At 46.2% G+C, this 22329-nt stretch overlaps 2 protein-coding genes across 7 annotated transcripts in view; both read right to left on the minus strand.

The window, feature by feature from the left end:
- Rgl (Ral guanine nucleotide dissociation stimulator-like) overlaps positions 1–3448 on the minus strand; it is a 57432-nt gene extending 53984 nt beyond the window's left edge. For 2 of the 3 annotated variants that reach the window (XM_076367024.1, XM_031982621.2), the window contains exon 1: positions 2407–3448. In XM_076367024.1, the coding sequence (XP_076223139.1) occupies positions 2407–2436 (30 nt within the window). In that variant the 5' untranslated portion in view covers positions 2437–3448. The remainder of the gene's footprint in view (positions 1–2406) is intronic. The other variant, XM_031982626.2, reaches the window with a different exon arrangement.
- Positions 3449–4172: 724 nt separating this feature from the next.
- Positions 4173–22329, minus strand: part of Axud1 (AXIN1 up-regulated 1) — a 48153-nt gene continuing 29996 nt past the window's right edge. For 2 of the 4 annotated variants that reach the window (XM_076366451.1, XM_031982659.2), the window contains exons 2-5: positions 10621–12822; positions 10033–10283; positions 9056–9472; positions 4173–8731 (exon numbers count right to left, since the gene is read on the minus strand). In XM_076366451.1, the coding sequence (XP_076222566.1) occupies positions 7724–8731; positions 9056–9472; positions 10033–10283; positions 10621–12808 (3864 nt within the window). In that variant the 5' untranslated portion in view covers positions 12809–12822 and the 3' untranslated portion in view covers positions 4173–7723. Of the gene's footprint in view, positions 8732–9055; positions 9473–10032; positions 10284–10620; positions 12823–13012; positions 13488–13572; positions 14889–22329 lie in introns of those variants that run through there. The other 2 variants (XM_076366452.1, XM_076366453.1) reach the window with 2 other exon arrangements.

Here is a 22329-nt window from a genome sequence, read left to right on the forward strand (position 1 = left end):
AGTGTTCTTTCCATTCGAGTAACTTTGCGTGACCTTGAGATGTCCCTGAACGCTTTCACTTTAGACTAAGTATACGCGCAAGGTCTACAAAAAGGATTTAATCTTGAGTACGTACCCAACGTGAAACGGTAATTAATATGGCATTCGAGACAGAGTAGCGACCTTAGGTTTACGAAAACGTTTCGCTCGGCCGATTGATCTCTAATATAAACAGAACGTCCCCTAATAGTAGGCATACCTTCGCGTGCGCGAGTTTCATTGACTCCCGAGTTATTGAACGTGTTCCATCGAACTACCGGACTCGTTGTCGCGACAACGTTGCCACCATGAACACCGAAAAAATGTTGAGAAAACGAATTCGATGGGAAGACATTCCTACTTTTATACTAGAACTATCAAACGAATCAAAATTACCACTTTTGATTTCTTCTTTTTGCAATTATTCGAAAGATAACAAATGTTTCTCTGAGAAATTGATAAAGAAATTGATTTAACAATACGCAAACTGAATTGTAAATCAATTGAAATCGCAATAGATGCACTCTTGGAGTGTCTATAGAAAACTTCCAAAAAGTCAGTATGACTGTTCGGTAGTTCAGATGTTACAGTATATCATGCGATTCCTATTCAAAACCTATCCATATTAATTTATGCATAAGCTAGATTATAACCACGATGAATTTTGGGCACAGTGTTTCAGAGTAAGCGGGCGATTTCAAGGAGTGCACGTTCTCTCCCGCAGACTTCTAGCCGAAAATTGTATTCCGCTCTCGTCCCTGTTTCGTCCTGTCTCGAACCAGCGGCTCGCTTGCGAAACGCGAAACCCGGTTTCACAACACCGCGGCGATCGAGCAAGAAATATCATCAGACCGAGAAATTACTTTTACTCCGTGCACGGATGGGTCGGTCCAGGGGTCATGTGTCCCTCGACCACGTGATCGGTACCAAAATGTCGGCAATTAACATCCATCCGCAACACACAGACACACACACACACACACACACACACACACACACACACACACACACACACACACACACACACACACACACACACACACACACACACACACACACACACACACACCAACATTAGAGCATAATTACTGATCAATCGTTTGGGACCTCGTTCGAAACTAAAATTTCGAAAATATGAAATATTTGGTCTGAACGAATTTAATCGTCGTTTCAAATCCATTGAATGTATCGCATGATCAAGAGCGGCGAATTTGAACACAACATTCGTGCCCGGAATAACACACGATCCGATTAGTCACCGTTGTCAACGATTGTCAAAAGGTCGAAGCTTGTTACGTACAAGGTGGCTCGAAATCAATTCATCCCGGTGCCTGGGCCACGAAACTTTTCCGTAATTTCCTGTTGGAAATCGTTTTGCGCGGTCTACTATGGCGAAAAGAATAAATATTTGCCGATGGTTTCATCGCAAAAAGAAAATGGCTACCTAGTTGTCGCGCGAATGACAGGTCGATAATATTCAGCGATTGACCGTAACAGCTGTTTAAAAACCGGGACGGTGACGTATCGTTAGCGAATCGAACAAGAAACAAGAAAAAAATTAGGAGGAAAACGGTGCGCCTTATGAACAAATGGAAACCGGTCTTGAAGCACGTAACGCGAGACCCAGAGTTGTACGGAATAACGAGAAACATCCGCGACGCAAGATTTTAACTTTCCCTTTGTCCTTGTTCCATTGGGGATCGAGCACGAATCGTTTACGACTAAAGGATTTCAGGGTTCGAATATTTCAGAAAATTTCTGGTTAATTGTAATCTCTAAATTTGATTCATAATAAATATTTTTTTTAATCGTTGTAATATCCTGATTGGAACGAACAAAGGACAAGATATCTACAGACTCGTAGGCTACAATAAAACCTAACCTAAAAGCAAATGAAAAATAAAAAGAAATATAACACACAAGGTGTACAAAAACGATGTAACTAAAATTAAAAGGAGTCGAAAGTGTAAAGTAAATGAAACATACAAAAGAAAGAGTATCCAAAAATCAACAACCAAAAATTCAAATTGCTGGAAAATATCAAACTGCTCCGACACGAATTCCAGTCGGATAGATTAGTTCCTCCGTGACGGCGTTGCATCAGAGAAAGAGCTTTCAAATCCACAATAATTTCCGCACGGCGCGCTGTCAACCTGCGAGAACCTCGTTGCTCGTAATACAGACACGGAACAAACCAACAACGCTACGCGTAACAAAAAGAGACGGCGAGAAAGAGAAAGAGGGAGTGAGAGGGAGGGTAGGAGATAGAGAGAGACAAAGAAAGAGATCGGCTAGCTAAGAGAAACGAAAGGGGAGAGAGAAAGAGGGAGAGAGAAAGAGACAGAGGAAGAAAGAGGGCAATAAAAAAGAGAAAGGTATGATAATTACCAAGGAGTCGTCCCCATTGTCAGCGCTCATAGCCCACCGCTAGCGCGAGGGAATTCGAGCTCGTCGTCGTGGTCGTCGTCCTCGGTCCTCTTCGCCGCCCTTCCGGTAGTACAACCACGCGCTCATCATTCTGCAGCTAATCCCAAATCCGCGGTACACACGAACGACTCGTCAGCAGACACCGCCGGCACCGCTTCGCACCTGTCATCTGGCATCGCAGCGACGACGCGGCTCGCGGCACAGATCGCAAACGCGGGGAAACCGAACGAACGTAAAATAGAAAGAGAAGGACGGAGTCGTTAGAAAGGACGAGGATCGTAGAGAGAGAGACAGAGAAAGGGACAAGGAGAGCGAGGTAGAAAGAGAATAAACTGGGTAGACTGACAGAGAGAGAGACAGGACACTGACACACGAAACGTCAACGACACTAGCACGCCGTCGTCGTACCCGCTCGTTCTCACGCCAAGAAACAACCAAACTCGGCGAGAGCAGCAGCGCTTTTTGAATCCACCCGTGAACACGCGCCCCGCACTGTGTACGCCACTTACGTATTCCCTCCCCTTTTTTTTCTTTTCTTTTTCGCCGCGGTTCACCGGACAAGCGGGCAGAAAAGGAAGCAGGATCGAACGACAAAACTCGATCGCGGCCGAATGCGAATGCACAACTCTAACCTCCGCACAGGCTCACGGACAGCCACCAACTTCCAGCGGCTGACACGGGCTCAACGGCTCGCTAATGCCGTTCCCTTCCATCGCGTCCGTCCTCCCCCCACTCAGCCGCCGCTGCCACTTACACACTTGCCGAGAATCGGACGGAACGAACAAACGAATGGTCGACGGACAACTCGATACCTCGCGTTTACGTACGAATTATCTTACCCGTACGTACGACCCGTTATCGCTTCCCGCGATTCGAAGGTTGCCCCTTGCATTTCGATCGATTCTCGCGGTTTCGTCGTACATCGGCCGGCCGGACGGCTGAACGCAAAGGGGAAGCACGAGCGACGCCGCCGCAGCGCACCGAGGATTCCCGCTATGAACGCCATATTGCGAGCGGCAGGGTGCGTGCGCAGCCGCGCCTCGCGTTCAAGTAATTCGAACGGCGGATTTTAACGCGGCATTTATGCCGGCCGTTGTAAAACACCGGCGATATGGATTTGCGTCATGCTTACGGCCGGGTGGAACGCAACATTTTACTGCGATTACCGACCGGATCACGAATACTAATATAACGGCGATTAGACTGGAGTTCAAATAGTGGCGGGCACATGGATGATTACATTCAAGGGATACAGTTTTGAGGAAGTTATTCCTGAGAATAAACAATTACAATGAGGATGATTAGGGTTGATGAGACAGCGTTGTGAGTTTCGGAATGATGTCAGAGTATTTCTTTGGTATTGCAGTTTGTAAAAATTACTTTAAGTACAAAAAAATTAAAACGTTTCGATTGTCAGCATGTTTGAATAATCTTATAGTCATTTCTCGTGACGTTCGGGTTCCTTTCTTTTTTCGAATTTAGAAAAGAAAGCAATGTTATTCTTCAAGGGTCTTGAACCGAAAATCGTATAAGACGTTTTCAACTTATTTTTTTTTGTGAACTGCTCTCGGGATGATGACGCTGGGAGAAATGGCGGATGCAGAAGGGTTCGGTGGCATCGTATCGATCGCAAGAGCAGGGGATGAAATAATGAAAACATGAACGAGACGCCGCACATACACAATGAGAGGCAACAACACATTACACGATAGAGACAGAGAGACAGAGACTTTTTCACAACATTTAATAAAACGCTATCAACTATGTATGCCTTTTTTTACTCAAATACTCTAAAAGTTACTTACATACGGTGTAGGTTTATATGTATACTTTTAATGTCGGTTACGGAGGTGTCACATCCCTCGCAACGCGTTGACCTGTAATCCGTCGAATTTTTCTCATTATGTCGTTGTCTAACGCGCGTTTCCTCCGCTAAACATCCCGCGTCCCTGTTCCCCTCGTTTTCTTCTATTTTCGATCATGTGAAGACAGTCTCGTTAGCAATTGTACACTGACAACAAACGTAACGATTTCTAGGCACCAATCAGCGACGATGAACACAGTGTAGAACCCACGGAAATAGAAGAGCGACAAAGGTGCTCGGGAGCTGACACGTCCAGTAAAATTATGTATAAATTTTTTTGCTTTTTTTCCTTCTTCTTTTTCTCCTTTCTGTTGCTTCCATTTTAATACTATCGTTTGTTTATCATTGTAATTCCCTTACGTGTTAATATTTCAATTAATCGTGGGGTATAGCGATCAACGTCCCGGGATGCTAAACAGGTCTGAGTCTGAAAATCTACAACAGGTGGATAACAATGGGCGCGCGCGTGTGTGTACCGTGTGTACGTCTGTACATGTATATGTATGTGTGCAAAAAACGATCGTCCGCGTTAAGGCAACTCTTCCGTGCCATCGAACATCATTCACTGCTTTGTTTCGAAATTAAAAAAAAAAAAAGAAAAGAACAGTTTCGCGAGGGTCTCTCTTTTCTCTCGTTCTTTCTTTTTCCCTTCTTCTTCTTCTTCTTCTTCATTTTCTTCTTAAATACATATATAATATATTTTCACGTGCGGCGCATCGAGATCGTTAGCCGCACCGCACGCACGCGCACGCGCGCATTCAACTTCGCGGGGTTGACTCCCCGCGATGGTCAACAGCTGATATCGATTCAACGGAGCCGCGACAACGACGTGTCCACAGGTGAACGTGTTATCGATTAGATCTACTTACATACTTCTCTGTATAAAAGTGTATACAATCGAAAACAATAAATAGTTTTATACAATGAATCTGTAAAATCGCTCTCGCGTAGATTGTTTGGGGGGAGGGGGGGATCAACTGGCGTCGCTAGAAATTATAATTCGGTAGCCAGATCGCGTTTCATGAGCACCTGATAGATCCGGATATTCGATTCTCGTCTAAAATGTAGAATTATTTGTTAACGATAGGAAAACAGAACAAAATTTAATGCAAGTTAAAAACAACGAAAACAAGAACCTTGCAATACATGCTCAAAATGTAGACGAACAATGTCTGAGAAGTTATGATTGCACTGATAAAATACATTGTTCTATAAATGTACAAGACACCCGACAAATGTTATACAAAATATTTGAACGAATCGCTGGAATTGTTTCTCGATCGTGGCGACATTTCCTACGATCTCTACTAGGAGGCTACGATGACGTCGATATAACGTCATCACTGGTTCTAGTTGCTCCTTCATTTATTTTTACCCAAACTACATCATAACACGTGGGACCTATTTCAACAGTATATAAAGTACTCGAGAACAATGAAAAAGGTACATATATACGAACATATATACTAATTGATCTTGTTTTGAAGTTATAGCCAGGTGTGTTAACAAAATCGGCATGTAACTAGAGTTTTCGAAAGATTACGGAATTGCTTGGTATGACGACCGCAGGCTTGCATAAAAACCGACGGTAGCCATTTGTAAACCTTGTATGAAGGTAGACAGTTGCCGATTATAGAAACACAAAAATGGCTACCACTTTAAAAGAAGGTAAATAGGGTACATGTTCGAATGAACGTTTTCATTGTTTCTGTGTCCTTTATCCAGTCTTGAAATAGACTACATGTTATTCTACACCTTGTATGTATCATCCTCGAGTCTAAGGCTGGATCTGCTACATGAGTATTAGTGACCAGTCTACTAGCTGATCCCGGACAAAACGCCCCATTTCTTCCTTGAGCATATATCTTTCTATCCATTATTAATTACTATGTCAGCCGCCACACGATCATCGAAGAATGAAACGCATATAATAAAATGGTGTATTTTGGAAAAACGCAAATAATAAAAATTAACGATTCAAATATAACGAGTTCTGTAGACAACGTATGCCTGCTTAAGCTATTCAACCCATGATCCTTTAAGACTGCATAAGGTTTTGTGTGTGTGTATAATTTTTTCCGGCATGTATACTTTTGACTGTGTCTGTCTGTGTGATTGTGTATCCGCAATGCGCAGTCACTGTATATTCAACTACAACACGAGGAAGAAGCTATTCCCTATCGTACACCATCGACCGTCGATTGAAAAAAAATAAGACAGAAACCATTCGAACTCGATATTCCTGCACACCGGCATAAAAAAAGTCCCGTAACTTATGTCCTTAACCTATTTTCGACTGGCAAAACTGCGCTCTGTTGTTTTTTTTCGTCGCATATACACAAGTATCACAATCGCTCGCAGATTTCTTGTGGTCGTGTTACAAATGTGTTTCCGCATGTACCGTTGATTATCATGTAGCATCTCATCCGTGCGCATCGATAAAGCAAAACGCAAATTCGGTCGACGTAGTACATCGTGCGCGTTTCCCCGCCGTTGCCAGCGTTGTCGCCACGCGAAACGTCGAAAAAACGTGTCCCGTGCACGGGATTGCGTCGCACGTCTTTTTATGCACTTTTTTTCTCAGCATTTTCATTTTCTTCATTTTATAATATTCTCTCGTTTTTAAAAAGGTGACGCGATATAACCCGCGATCCTACGATTAAAGTATTAAAGTTAAGGTTTCTCTTATAAACTGCAATCTAAGCTGATCCCATGTTGTTTCTTGGTCACAACCTCGTTGAATTCGCATGTCTGTAGACATCGGTCGCGGCGGTTCCTTGCCGGTCGCCAAGGAGACTTTGTGTTCGAATGGAGATTTTCGACGAAGACCTTTTTCTTTTCTAGCCCCCGAGGAATCTTTCACCGGAAGAGTGCTCGCGGCTTCCGGATCTCCTCTTTACGTTGTTCTCGTTCGCATAATGGAGGAGCGTGCGTCGCCTTCCCGGCCCGACGTGGCGGGGTTCGATCGCTGAGCGACCGACAATTTCTCTAGAACGGGACGAGAACGACGACGCATTTTCTTGAAGCATTTTCCCATCCCGGGCGGACGCACACGTAGCCGCATTAATTTCCCTAATGACATCCACGGGACTCGTCGTGTACGATTAATTGTGGTGGTAATTCTCGAGCAGAACCGTTTCTTCACCGTTCTTTTCGAAAACCACCGAAACAATTTATACTCAGATTTATCTAACACGCGGAAAGATGAGAGAAGAAGAATTCTGCATTTCCCCCACGTGTCCTAAAACTCCTTCTCCCATTCATCCGCATTACGAGACGTTCCGACGAGGAAATTCGAAGCTCCGTCCCGTCGTCTCGTGTCGTCAAACCGTTCACGCGCGAGTCAAGCGACACACAGCGGTGCTGGGCTCGCGACCTGAACGTTCAGTCGTGCGTATCTAGAGTTCCGACATCTTAAGCGGACACAGTCTCGACCATCGACTTCTTGATGATCTCGCCGAAATTCTCGTCGCACTCCTCCGTGCTCACGGATTGCTGTTCGTTACCTTGGCCTTTCTCCGCCTCGACCTTCGTCCCGTTAGCGTGGTAAGTACCGTGCGCTTGCGGCTCCATCTCGCCATAGTACGAGTATCTGCCGGATAGAAGCTCGGAAAATGGCTCCAGCTTACCCATTTGCTGCACGGCGTTGTGGGCCGGCTGCACTGAGCTCAGGTTCGTGTATTGCGAGCCGGTCGTCTCGTCCTGTGCGAAGGTCGCTTCGTATGCAGCCGCGGCAGACGTATGCTGGCCTGGATGGACCTGACAGTTTCCCGGAATCGTGCCAGCATCTTGCCCGTAGGGCGCGTAATGCGAGAACCCGGAATTACCCGGTACCGCTTGAAAGTGCGGCTGGAATTGCACCCTGGACGTGGAAGGAAGGTTAGCGTAAGGTTGGTAGTCCTGGTACGCGGGCTGCTGGAAGTTCACCCCGGCACCAGTTTGACCCGAGAACGTTTGAAACGCTTGACTAAACTCAGGATGTAATTTTCTTTGGGGTCCTTGCGTACCGTCGACAGTGTCTTCGCTTGGGTAACAATCGTCCCTGATCGCGTACAAATCTAAACTGTCCTCTCTGGTGCCGGGCACATCCGGCTGACAACTCGTGCCGCCGTCACCAGCATCGTGATTTTCGTAGTGAAGTGTGGTGAAACCGCCACCGCTCAGACATGACTCCGCAGCGTTCCTATTCTCCATCACCGATCCCAGATTGATCTCCCTCAACGGACTTCTGCCATTCTGATTGTCGGAAGCGTCGTGATCCGTACCCTCCTCTTCTTCCTCGCGTTGCTTTTTCTCCAGCTCGAGCCGCATCAGTGTGTGAATGAAATGCGTCCGCACGCGTACTGGGTTGAACTCGATCCGACCCGAAATGTTCGCGCAGCCGTCACGCGTGCATCCACAAGGGAAGCCGGCTCTGTCGACCTATTACATTGAACAGGAAACGATAAGATTATTTTCATTTCTTTAACATAAATAGGAATAAAACTAAGAATCGTGAATAATCCGTTAACTCATAGGTTTGATCATAGCAGTAAACGGTACTTGGAGAAGCGCTCGCTGGATAGATTTTATTGGCAAGTATCTTGCGAACCCGTAACAAAATTTAGATACCAAATCACTTGCAATAACTACTAACAATCTAATATTGTCAGATAAAAATTACTCGATTAATTGTGGCGATGATACAAGAAGATTCATGAAATCTGCGCGGCGTTTAATGGAAATTTCAGTATTCATTGTACCAACCTGACACTTTACGTTTGCGCGACTGCAAGGACAGCTCTCGGGATCACAGTACCCTTTACACCCGCAGCCACAATGCTCTCTGCTGGCTCTGATGTCGCGGCATTCGTCCTTCTCGACGGCATCTATTCTACGCACCCCTGCCGCTCTGAGCAAGGCTCTTCGCTGCCACGTGGGCACCGGCTGGAGAAAATAATAGCTGTCGATGTCTAGCTCCTCATTGTCGCTCTGCTCCTCGTCCGTGTCGTCGCTGGGATCCTCCGAGCTGGACGCCGCCTCCACGACGCAGTTCGCGGCCCGCTCGGAACGTAGTTGGGCCAATCTTGCTCGATGGATGCGCCTTTGCTCTGCGGCGTGCTCCGACAACGAGAACCTTTCGGCGTGCGTGTGCGTCGCGCTCATACCAAGAGTGCTGCCTCCCTGTCGGTTGATCGATCAATTTCTATTAATAAGCGCTTTCGGACGGTTACTATTATTACCATTCGTTTCATTCAGGGACTCGTGGACTTTAAATTGGAATGTCGGGTCGTGTCTCTCAAAATTAAATTCTTAGGTTCTCACGGGAATTTCGTGTATCACTTTCTTTGTTTTTTACTGAACGACACGAACAAAATATATTCCGAGGGGTTTCATAGCAAACTTCCATATTTACAGACTAATTTCGAGAATGGAGACTGAACAGCATCTGATCTTTCGGTGTAACAGTTTGAATAGGAAACAATTTAAAGCCGCATTAACCCTTTACCTTATAACGTCAATTGGGACTCGGACTTTCATTAAATTTATTTCGTTCGAAATTTTATCGTAGGCGAGTAATTCGCGTATTATCGGGAATTAATCTTAACATTAAATTTGATAATATAAAATAAGGATTTTATTCTTTTCTCTACGAATAATTAACGACACATTTTTTATAACTTTAAGAAAAAATATTAAAGCAAAGGGCTATCACTTTCGGAGAGAAATTTGAATTGTCCTACCTGAGATGGCACGCAGGTGAAACCTTGCGCCCTAGGAAAGTAGTAGACGGTTACTGCGTCGAAATGAATGTTGCGTTTCTTCTTCATCGGCTCGTCGGTATTGCTCCTCTTCGGGTTGGGAGCCCCTTCCATGCAGTCTGTTAATCTTCTTTTTAGATTGCTCTTCGGAGGACTGGGGAACGTTGTCAACGGCGCTTGCGGCGTCCCTGGTACGACGACGTTGGGGACGAAAGAGTCCAGTTGATTCACGGCTGAAAGATAATACCTGTTGTGACTATCATATTCTAACAATGATCTTCGTTCTCGTGTGTACTATGGCGGCGCACCAAAACTTCTTTAGCCCGAACAAAGAAACATAATATCAAACTCGACATCCTCGTAATGGTATCAATTACTAGGATGCCAACATATTTTCGAACTATCCACGCAAGCTACAATCACGTTTCATGAAACAATTCAATGCTAAGTCATCCAACTAACGAACAATATAATTAAAAAGAGCGGAAATTCATGAGTAAACATAGCAAGCTTCTAAACAATTTTCTCAACATAAATAAAACAAAGTAGAATGTTAAAAGAAATGCTCACCCTTCTCTTTATCGGAGAGAATATCATCAGGTATCCTATCTAAGAACGAAGTCTCCGAGTCACTCTCCGGGGCTGGTGCGGGTCCAGGATCCCCAGGGATCTCGCTTCCGAGGCCCGAATCGCTGCCATCCGACCGGACCTCATCCCGTGCACCAGTGGCGAGTGCCAGGCTCTCCGCGGAGTCCTCCGTAAAGGCTTCCGGCCTCTCTGCTTCGAGTCTAGTGATGATCTCTGGGTTGATGTCCACGCAACACATGGACTCGCTCTCAGGGCAGGACACTTGATCGGAAACGGCGTCGTCGTCGCACCCGCGAAGGGGCACACTGGTCATAGAGGACACCTCGGAGCTGTCGGAACCAGTCTCGGTTTCGGTCTCGGTGTCAACAGCTTCTGGGGCATCGGTCGGGGGTTCCAAAGGCTCTTCCGGCGAGTTGGGTCTTGCGTCGATGGAATTTCGATTGTTACTCGACGGCTGAAGACTTTCCGTGGACAGTAATAACGAAGGCGACGCGATTTCCTCATCCTTGGTCACCTTCTTCTTCGCGGAACCAGCTGTGATTTCATCCTTAACCGATTTTTCTGATGTTCTAATTAGTTTTGGCCAGACAAGCTTCTCCAAGCGCACCTGGCACGACTTCTTGTCGATCAAAGACGGCGAGGAAAGTTCAATAGTCGGCGTCTTCGACCTCGTCACCATGGGGGATGTGAACTGCTTCTTGGCCAGTTCCAAGTCAGTCTTTGGGACGATCTTCTTCGGGGGTGTGTACCTTTGAACGTAGCACATCTCATTCACCGGACTGTCCGACTCGACATTTATATCGGGCACATTACTTTCTCCAGCGTTCCTCTGTTTCTTCTTGTTGTTGTTATCTGGCCGCTTCTTCTCCGTCCTGTCCGTGGCGGACGCGACGGTCGAATAATCGATCCGCTCCAGCATAACCACCAAATAGGGATAAGGCCCCTTCATCTGGTCCGCGTGGCACGACGTCGCGTCAGCAGATGCGGTCTTGCACGGACAGGTCTCGATCGGCTCCTCGCACTGCTTCTCTTGGCACGGACGGTGATCCCTCTCGGGACTCTCTCCGGGCAGCGAGCAACACGAATCCTCGTCGATGAACGAGTCGGCGAAGTCCAGTTTGCGGGTGCAGTCGCTCACGTCCTCGACATTGTTGTCGGGATCACCGTCCGCGGGAGACAGACCATACACCCTGGACTCTCCGGTAACAATCGTCTCCGAGTCCCGGCTGATCTGCGGCGAGCTGTCGAAGCTCGCGTTCAGTCGGCAACCGGCCGTAGACAACGGGCTCTCGTGAATCCTACCACTACGCGACATGCAGCGGGCGCTCACGTCGTCATCGAACAGGCACGAGTCCGAAGAGAGCGATATCTCGCCGAGAGTGCGCTCCCGCAGGCTTACCAGCACCGGTGAGATCCTCCTTACGTCGCTGCGCAACTGATTGTTCCCTTCGTTCTCCGCTACTTCAACGCCGATTCGCTTGATCTCCGCATTTATCGGCAGGAAATCGGTGGCCGGCCTCTTCCTAGACGTTGGTGATCCGATTGCCAGCACACTATCATCGACATCACCATCGGCATCACCATCGGCGTTACCATCGGCGTTACCATCGGTATCATCATCGGCACCATCACTGGCACCAACACCCCCACCGGAAACCCTGAGATCCTCATCTTGGTCCGGACACTTAACAGCCGCCGGCGGCGTAGCCTCAACACAGTCCCCTTGTTGTTCGGCCGGTAGCTCATCGTCGTTCGATGGTTTCACCGCTTCGACAACCGTCGCGGCTGGCTCGCCCGCGTCATTCTTCTCCGCCCCTTTGCTACTACACTTGCCCAACTTCAGACCCATCGCTTCAACGTCTTCCGCGCCGATTTCCCAGGAACTGTTCGTCGCTGTGTCCTCGCATGATGGTGACGTGTGGCTACCAGCACCAATACCGACGTTCCCGTTCGATTCCGACAGAGAAATGTCCCCAAGATCGGTCGTTGATCCGGCCTCATTGACGATCTTCGTGCACAACGTTGTCCCTGTAGCTTCCTGCAGCGTAGTCTCCGTCGTTGCCGTTGACTCGGCTGTCGTCGACGGCGCGGACACCGTCCCTGGTGATTCTAGCGAGCTGAAATCCTCTTGGGCCTCGAGAAGACGATCCTGGGCCGAAGGCGATTCCATCTAGACGGCGTGATCTGTGATCATACGAAACAGAAAATCCCATTAGAGACGTTGATCAATAATCAACGGATTCGTGCACCACCGTGGAACACAGTGGGCCAGGGTGGGTTGCGGGGGGGGGGGGCTGTTGGTCGGGGAGATAGAAACGAAACGCAAGAAACGGTAACGAATATTATCCCGTGGATCGTCAGGGGAGACGCGTACCATCCGTCGGGGTATCGACTGTGATCGGCTGCTTCGTCCCGTTCCTCGGGCCTCCGCGTCTCAAGGTAATCGTGTTTCTCTGCATCGCGCCCTCGGTTTTCTCGAAATATCATCAGCAAAGGACGGTGAAGAGGATGGTGGGATCAATAATCCGCGCGGTCTGATACCGCGCACCGGTAAACGGCGTAGAGACACGGCTGGCCGGAAACGGGAGGAACGAAATCGGTCTCTCTTTCCATATGTGCCCGAATGTCCCCCCATCGACCGGCAGTAGGTGGCGTGAGGGAACAGGTAGGGGATTGCCGATACCGCGGACGGTGAAATCGAACGATTCACGATTGAATATCGGTTTCCCCATTTTACCGATACACATCGGTACCCCCCCGATATCGTTTCTTATCACGCGGCCGAAATGAAAAGGGGTCCGCATATAATCCTGGCCGGAGATTATTGATTCAAAGCTAGCAGTGTAGGAGGCGGATGAGGAGGCGGGGTAGGGTCGTGGGAGGTAGGAGCGAAGGAGGGAGAGGTTTCTGTCTGCCTTCGGTTACCATGCGCACCTTGTACCCTTTATATACCCCAGAGAACTCGACGTCGTGCCAGGTGCAAAAGGGTTCGTCTCTTCATGTCTCCTCCATCCCTAATCCTCTCTCTCTCGCTCTTTTTCTCTCTCTCACACACTTTCTCTCTCTCGCTCTCTCCTTCTCTCTCTCTCTCTCTCTCTCTCTCTCTCACTCACTCTCTCCTTCTCTCACACACACTCTCTCTCTCTCTCTCTCTCTCTCTCTCTCTCTCTCTTTTTCTCTCTCTATCTTTCCCTCGATCGCTTTACTTCTTCAAGCTTGACTACCTCTCTCGCGTTATCTCCTCCGCCTTCTGTTTTTACCTTCCGAACCGCACACGATTTTCCTTCGACCCTACCAAGGCGATACGACAACCGACGCGCACTCCTTTCGCGAAACCTCGCCGAGTCCCTCTCCTCCCTCGATCCCGTAGTGTTTAAGTCGTCTCGCAGCTCCAGCTGCCGCCATTCTGGCCGCGAACCCGTGCGTCCCTGAGCACGACCGTCCGGCGATCGGCGCCCTCCATCGTGCACGCGGGCCCTGTAGCATGCGACGAGCCTGCCGCGGGCCCTCGACACGGAACTCGGAGGCTAAGTACGTCGAAACTGATGGTCGACGATCCGTAGGACCCGGCAGGTCCTGATTACGGTAGCAGCGGTGACGACGATAGCAGCAGAGTCACAGCAAAATGGAACGGATCACCGTTCTCTAGATGAGAAACGACAGATCTGAATGGACAACTCGAGAAGAGCAGTTGCAGTAGCCGGCAGACGAAGAGATCGTGAAACTGCGGTCCGTTCTTCGAGCACAGAACAAGAGGAACGCGGGGGAAGATTAAATACTGGACGCCTTGCGCGGCATCGAAGAACAGTATCAGAGAGAACACGTCGAAGAACGGATGAAGAAAGCAAGGGCTGTCGCAGCGAACGCGTAACAGCAGAGTGTCTGTGGTTTCGGGGTCCAAGCTCCACAAACGAATCGCAGGGAGAACTGAAGTGAGCGTTCCCCCGTGGTCGTGTATACTCGGTGGCGAGAAGAAAGTGAGGGAAGAAAAGGAAGAAACGTGACGGAACGAAAGAAGTTCCTTCTGTACGCGTGTGGACGCGTGTGCGTGTGTATACGATGCGTGAATGTGTCTGCCTATACTCGCAGAGAAGGAGAAGCGAAGCGAATCGAATATCGGAGGCGCGTGCGTCGCGTTCGACAGCTCGGAGCAGAGTGAGCGGTGCTGCCTGTACGTCGCGTCGATGACGATTCCGTTCGGCGTCCCAGCTCGGCTACCCTCGGCTCAGTTCGGCTGCTCTCCTCCGCGCTAGCGAACGGGGTACATAGACTGTACTCTGTGTACCCTATACGCGCGCGCTTTATACGGCACGATCTCTCTCGCTCGTTCTCCCGTTCGATGTTCCCCCTTTCTCGCTCCACAGCTATCCCTCCCTCTCGTGAATGTGTAATACAGTGTACAGGAGGATACGAAACGTACGCCCGTGGTTCTCAACGGCCGATCGAAACGGGTATTCGACGATGGCGAAGGCGACGAGGAAGACGTCGCCGGCGACGATCGATCCGCACCGTGTTTTCCAGCTTTTTCGGAAACCCGCGAACACGCGCGCGCGATCGGTCGCTCGCCGTGGCACGATAGGAACACGCGGACGCGTAGGAACCGGAGAAACACAGCATGTGGCCATCGATTACGCGTCCGGTGAAATTCCGCGGCCTTTCCACGGTAATTCTATTTTCCGAGCACCGCACTGCGCCGCGCCACCGCTCGGACGCGGGACAGGCTACGCCTACGCGATATCACGGCAGTGTAAAATTAACGAAAGGTAATTCTTGGCTTTCTTACTACGCCGAGTGGATTCGTTTTTTGCCGCTGGTACAGGTATGGAAGTTCGGTGGCCGGGACGCGACGCTAGCGAGGCCTCGAAGACGCGAGCTCGTTCCAGTGAGGTCTCGGCGGGTCGGACCAATCTGGGGGATGAATTTCGAGTGATTGAAACCGCTGAGTCGTTTCGTTTGAATTCTGGATGAAGGGAAATTTCGGTCGATCCTCCTGTAGAATAGACTGATTTAACACTACCAGACGAGTCAAAACGGCTTATTCCTGACTTCTTTCGATTATTGGAAAGACAAGGGTTTCATAGAAAATTCTTAAATGAATCGATGTAGTGATAAACAAACTAAAATATAAGTGAATCAGAATATTAGTAGTTTCTATAATAGAACGTGTTAATGATTTTCAAGCATCGTGAGACCAACCTCATGCCCAAGACGCTATTAAGAAACTTCAGAGACCTTGCCTCTTATTTTTCCCTCTAAAAGCTTCCAATCTTCAGACTGTGGATTATTGTACAATTGAACATATCAATGTTTTAAAACTTGTAATAAATATCCAAAATGGCATCTTGGATCAAAGTGGCGGAAGATATGAACGCTGCAACCAGTAGCGAAAACTGCGAAAAGGTTCGAAGTGTCTTCTTCAAATCCACTGCGAACAACGAAAATTCCAGTATCTGAGGCCAATCGATACTCGCGCGGGATCGCGCGCGACTCGAGCCCGTCGCTGCCCGTGTGCCGCAACATTGGGCGAAGATAAAAAGAGAAACTCCCTGTTGCAACGCGAGGACTCGAGCGAGCAGCTCAAAAATCCGCTCCTCTTGTAGCGCAATTAATATCAATTCCATGCGGAGTCATTGGAAACGCGGTCCGCTCTTTCCTCACTGAGAGTATTTTCGTTTCCCGAACAGCCGTGATAAGGTCATTTACGAATGCCCCGACTCGTAACCGGCTCGACGTTAAAAAGACAATCATCAGCGGAAGATTTCGGCCGCGAAACTGGACGCCGATCTCGTTCGCGTGCTCTCGCGAGTGACGAAGCAGCTCGAAAGTAATTAGAAACGCGCTCGTGACTCGAATCGACCAGACGCGTTCCTTTATTTAAATTAGCCTCGTTACGCTCGCTCGGCTGACGATTATTCGAGCGACATCGGCTCGACGGACCTTGTTGCCTTTGCAACAACATCGTTTCAATGGGAATTTTTAACAGAAAACAATTTCCAACTAAGGACTCCGCGAACTCTACCGCAGTAGCGGTCGCAGCATAGAGAGCAAGATTTCGATTTCGCTGAACGGAAGTCCGTAACGTTTCAATAGAAGATAGGCCGATCCTCTAGCAATAATAGGATATTCTCTAGCAATAGCAGGGAAAAATTGTTAATTACCTTATGTAAGGTTACTCAGGGTAATTAAGGATTATTGGTATGAATTAATATTTGTTACTAATTTGTATTTATGCATTCGCATATTTATTTATTATTTTTCAAGAAACACATATTTACTATTAGTAGATATCCCGTTTTTAACCCCTTGCCTTACAATACCGTGTCAAACTCGCCATGAAAATTTTGAATAGAATTTAATGTTTCTGAGTAAACGTAGACATAGAATAAGTATAAAATTTTCCTTTTTTTCTAATGAATTATGTACAATAAAATATCTGTGTTGATTTTTGATCGCAGAAACATCGGTATTTCACTACCATGCGACGTCGAGACCGAAAACAGTGGATCGCGAATGGTTGCGGAGAGAATCGTGTACATTATCGATCCCCGCGATTGACCAGCCAGCCTCTGTCTCTTAGAAAGACGATAAACTCGGCCGACACGTTTTCCCCGATAATAACCGAGCCCGATAACGACACGACATCTCAGCCCAAATGAAAAATATACGGGGATAAACAATGACGGGAGACAGCCCCGCGCAACGACCACTGATACTGCGGCCGACTATCGTTCATGGTTTGCCAAACAGGTTTTCGCGGTTGCATAAGCGACCACGCACCGATCGGCTGTATCTCTCCTTATCATTACCCTTGCATACGACTTTCGCGACGAACTCGCGTCCAATGATCGCGATGATCTAGAAAAGAAAATCGCGCGGCGCCTAGACGCGGTGAACTAGAATACTCTTCGAACGGGACGATTTTGCTCGAGTGAAATACTCTTTTTTTGCTACAGAGAGACTCCTTGTTTAATATTTACAATAATGATTTGTCAAATTGATTTGACATTTCTTTCTGTGAATTTTATTGAAAAAAGTAATTCTATTTTGTGTTTTAACAACGAATTCCGTCGAGTAATGTAGTTGTTGGATGTTACTGATATGTTTAGTTGGAAATTTGACGTAAGAGCAATGTAATTAACATTCGTTGTTAATGAGAATCGGAATGAATATTCAATGAACGAGGTGTTTGACAGAAATATTGGGAATGTTAGTAATATTTTTTTTCTGGAATTATTTTTAACATATAAACGAATAATGACAGTGTAATGTATACATTGCATTACTAAAGAATCGAAGAAGGTGATCCAACGACAACTCGATTCAACACCGGAAAACGTCGGGCGTTGTTCGGAATAATTTCGAACTGCGCCGCCTACTTCACCGTGGAAAGCTTTATTAATGTATATAACACACGTAACAGATGTTAATCGAGTCGGACGCGAAAATCGAATGGATTTAATGTGGAAGACCGTGGCGGCCATCTTACCCGACGACTTTTGTCGATCGTTCGTAACTCCCGGAACAACCACAAAAATCTTACATCGACGCCTGAATTTCCAGTTTACAATTTTTCAAAAGTGTTCGAAATTGATATCCCCGTTATTCGCATAGCGTTTTTAATTTAACAGTAAACGTAGCTACATTTTGCATGTATCTATTCCTACCGCTACTAGTAAAGTAATTAATTACAAAGTGAAGGCAAATAAACTGGAAGATACATTTTTTTTAGCGGAAACAGAAATAAAAGGAAACATAAAAATTGAAAAACTTATTAATCGGACAACATATGAATCAATAAAAAGTCAAAAAATTAAATGTTTATTTATGACGAAGGAAAACGCAGAATTTTTATGCAAATTTAAAAACCGGTCATTTGACCGGTTGCGGTATGTTTTGTGTTAAAAGTCACTCCAATTCACAGAGGCTTCGTCTTATTGCGTTTTCGAGTGACAACGTCGTGAACAAACGAAAATTCGATTTACAGGAGCAACTTCCTACTAAATTTAAATTCTAGAGGTATATATATATATATACACAATACAGGGGGCAAATAATTTTAGTTACAGATATCTCGTGTCTTGAGAAGTTTTCTCAGCTGGCCGGAAGGGAAGTAAGAAACTTTACGTGCTAATAAAGGTTCGAGTTATCGAGATTGTTCAAATCACCGGACACACATCCCAATATCAATTCCCAACCGGTGACCCCGGCGATCATGTTCGACCGGCCAACCGGAAGTCCCAAGAAATAACCAAATGCAGAATTAATTTAACCCTTTGCAGACGAAGACTCTCTAAAGTATTCAAAACTTTCAGCGGATAAATCCAAATTTCATACCGAATACTTAACCTTTTGCGCTGGAAAAACGTACCAGGCAGATTGAGATATTTTTATCCCAAAATTGCGAATGAGGTCTTATAGACATCGACAATCTTGTTACATTAGGCATACCTGATTGTTTTTAAATGCTTCATTCTATACAAAATAATTAATGGACAAAATTCGTTGGACACATCCGCGTAAAATAGGCAAAACAAACATTCTTCGCGCAAGACTTTGCCAAATTTCAAAATTACCACTAAAACTACAGAGCAGTTAACTTTGCTTTTTGAAATTTCCTCTGTAGAAACTCCAAGAGTACATCTATCGAGTACTTCAATTGATTTACAATTCAGCGTATTGGTTATCTGTTATCTTTTTAATAATTGCAAAAAGAAGATATAATTTTAATGTTAAGATCCAGTGCAAGAGGTTAAACAATAAAATCATAGAAACTATATACCGATCCATTGCTGTTCGACTAATTAAATCATTCGTTCGCAACTTAGTGTTCCAAACATGAAAACTTGATCAAAACACCGACATTCATGCCTAAAGTGTTAATTCTTCGTGCCTGATACGGAGGTTCGTTTGCATCGATGCTCCCGTCAAATGAGATTCCCCGGTGTTCTTAGTCGGACGTAATGCATTCGAAAATTGGAAAGTCCCGCATCGGTGGCAGTGCTCGTAGTATTGGCGCGTATTGTCTACGATTCCCCCCCTCGCCCCTCTGTCTCTCGCGCAATGCCTCGCTCCCTCTTCGTTTCTCGCATTTATATTTTTTTTCCTCTTTGTCGCACGCACACACGACGGGTCTCTCTCACGAACGGTTCAACGAACGAGAGAGCGCGGCGCTTGCGCGGGGCCGCTGTAATTGTCGCTACGCTGCGAAAGTAGAAGGCGTGCGAAGAGGCACCGGCTCTACCCTGGACTCTTCTTCCTTCGCTGTTCCACGATTCTTCGTCTCCCCCCCTGGTTTTTATCCGTGAAAGTAACGCTCGGCCCGCCTCGATGCGGAAAACCCAGCGAGTAACGCTTCCACTCGCGACACGCGGCTCCGCGAGACACCGGAAACCGGGCATCAACGCGGACATCCGATAACGCGATACCTTCTTCGATCAAATCTGATTCGAATTATTGGGAGTCGACGATGATAGTCATCTTGTGGGCGAAATGAAGTATGATGAATCAATTGAAATGAAAATGGATCGTTATGGTTACGAATCAACGAGCAAATGAATGAGTAAAACTGTACCGTAAAGACGTTTTATTATTCACAAATAAAAGCAGCGCGAACGCTTGACCTTTGCAGATGAGGATTTTTTTATTTCCTACAAACTCGATGCGTCGGAAACTGAATTATGCGAGGAAGTCTTAAACGCTGGAAAAGGAAATCGATGTCTCGTTATTCGAGTAATTGAATTACTTATCAGCAGCTTTATCAGGTTTTCATTTTAAATTGTTTTCCAGATTTATACCCACGGTTTAGAAACAGTTTTAGAATCATTACAGAGAAAGTCAAAAGGTCACTCGAGGAAATATGATGGAACTTAGAAAATAATTTGAAGTTACAATTTTACAAGCTGTCTGATGAAAATAGTGCTGTGTATCGAGATTTTGAAGCATTATTAGTCATTATTATTTTTTTTCGAGTAAATTAAATGGTGCTCTCGGAGAGTATCGATTCGAGACACTTCTTCCCGAGCCAAAGGAAAAAAAAATATTTTCATCCCTTATGAGACCGGTGATCGTTAACACGTTTATGTCGGCGAGTACCACCTGCGATATAAAGCTAATTCACAACATCAAACTAAATAATTCAATAAATAAATAAATTATTGTCAATTTATTTGAATACTGTAAATCAACTCTCTACCATCGGTGGTATATACCGACGTAAACATTCTACCGGGGGAACGTCAACTACAGAAAGCAGTTCACCACGCGTAGACGTAAATTTTCAAGGCACATCAATTGGTTATAAATTTCATCGTTAATTGAAGAAGTGTATACAATGCTTCTCCCTCTGTAAGTCAGACATCTGGAACAGTGGAAGTACGCGCGCACCGATGGAGTGGGTTTCAATCTGCAGAACTTCCCCCGCCAATCGGGTTCTTCGCGCCTTCCTCGGACCGATTTATCGAAGCTTCGAAGATTTTCTTCTCGAAACGAGAATCCTGCTCATGAATTAACCTATGGAAAATTAATGGAATTGGTACACATAAGCAGACCGAGTGATTTAAACTTCAATTTCCTAAAAATGTATACATAGTAAATTTAATTCTATTACTTCTCGGTACGATTGGTTTCATTAGTTTCTCGGCGAAACTTACGAAATTTACAGGAGAAACTACAAAACTTTAGAAAATACATTGCAATTCTTTAACGTAAACAAAGATTGTCCGAAAGAGAAATCTTGTTACAATACAATCATCTCAAAATATTCACCGAAATGTCTTCGATTCTATCGATTTCCATTTACAGGGTGTATAATCAAAAATATACATAGTTCGAAACGTGATTTACGAAACGAAGAAATTCCTTAACGAAGAATAATCATCAAAGAACAGAAATTATGGAAGCCTGTCCAACTCAGATCCTTTTTCTCGTGCCGCCGAGCACCCGAATTAATATATTCCAGCAAAGTGAAGGAGCCGCTTGCGTAACTGCGGATAATCGAAGGAGTGGTATCGTGCTTGGCCCGCGTTCGATTTCTTCCCCGAGGGCCGCGTGTCGGTCGTTTCGATTGAGTATCAAGGTCGCGTTCTTGAGCCACATCGCGAAATTTTGCGCGTCTCCCGACGACGTGTTTACCCGTCTCCGTACGTGGAAGCATACGTCACTTCTCGCAAATGTGCGCGCGACGTACGAACAGGTAGGCGTACAACGCGGGCAGCACGTACGTGTACGCGTGTAACGTTCCAACACGGGTGCGCGACTCACGCGAGTCGGGAGAGCGTCGGTGATTGTACCGCTTTCCAGCGAAGACCCAATTTACATTTGCCCTCACGACCACGTGTCGGTTTCGTTACAATTTGCGCCGACATTTGAGTAATTATTTCGTAATAAAATGGATAATCTTCATTTCCCCTCTAAGCTATTCGTCGAAGCGAGAATGGCTTTGTCGATACGTCACGATGATTTTATTACGATCTTCACCTTTAATCGCGTTAAATTTCACGTTACTCTTCAATATATTTGTCATAACAACAGTGACTATTTTAACGCATCACGTTGTTTTCGGTACGATTTTCACCTTTAATCCCTTAAATAACTCATTATAACAAGTAATCTCCGTTTACTGTTACTCCTATACACATTCAAGGCAACGATGACTGTTTTAACGACTGTTTCGACTTTCTTACATTTTTCAGC

This window comes from Nomia melanderi, chromosome 4 (genome assembly GCF_051020985.1).
Source record: "Nomia melanderi isolate GNS246 chromosome 4, iyNomMela1, whole genome shotgun sequence".
NCBI lineage: Eukaryota > Metazoa > Arthropoda > Insecta > Hymenoptera > Halictidae > Nomia > Nomia melanderi.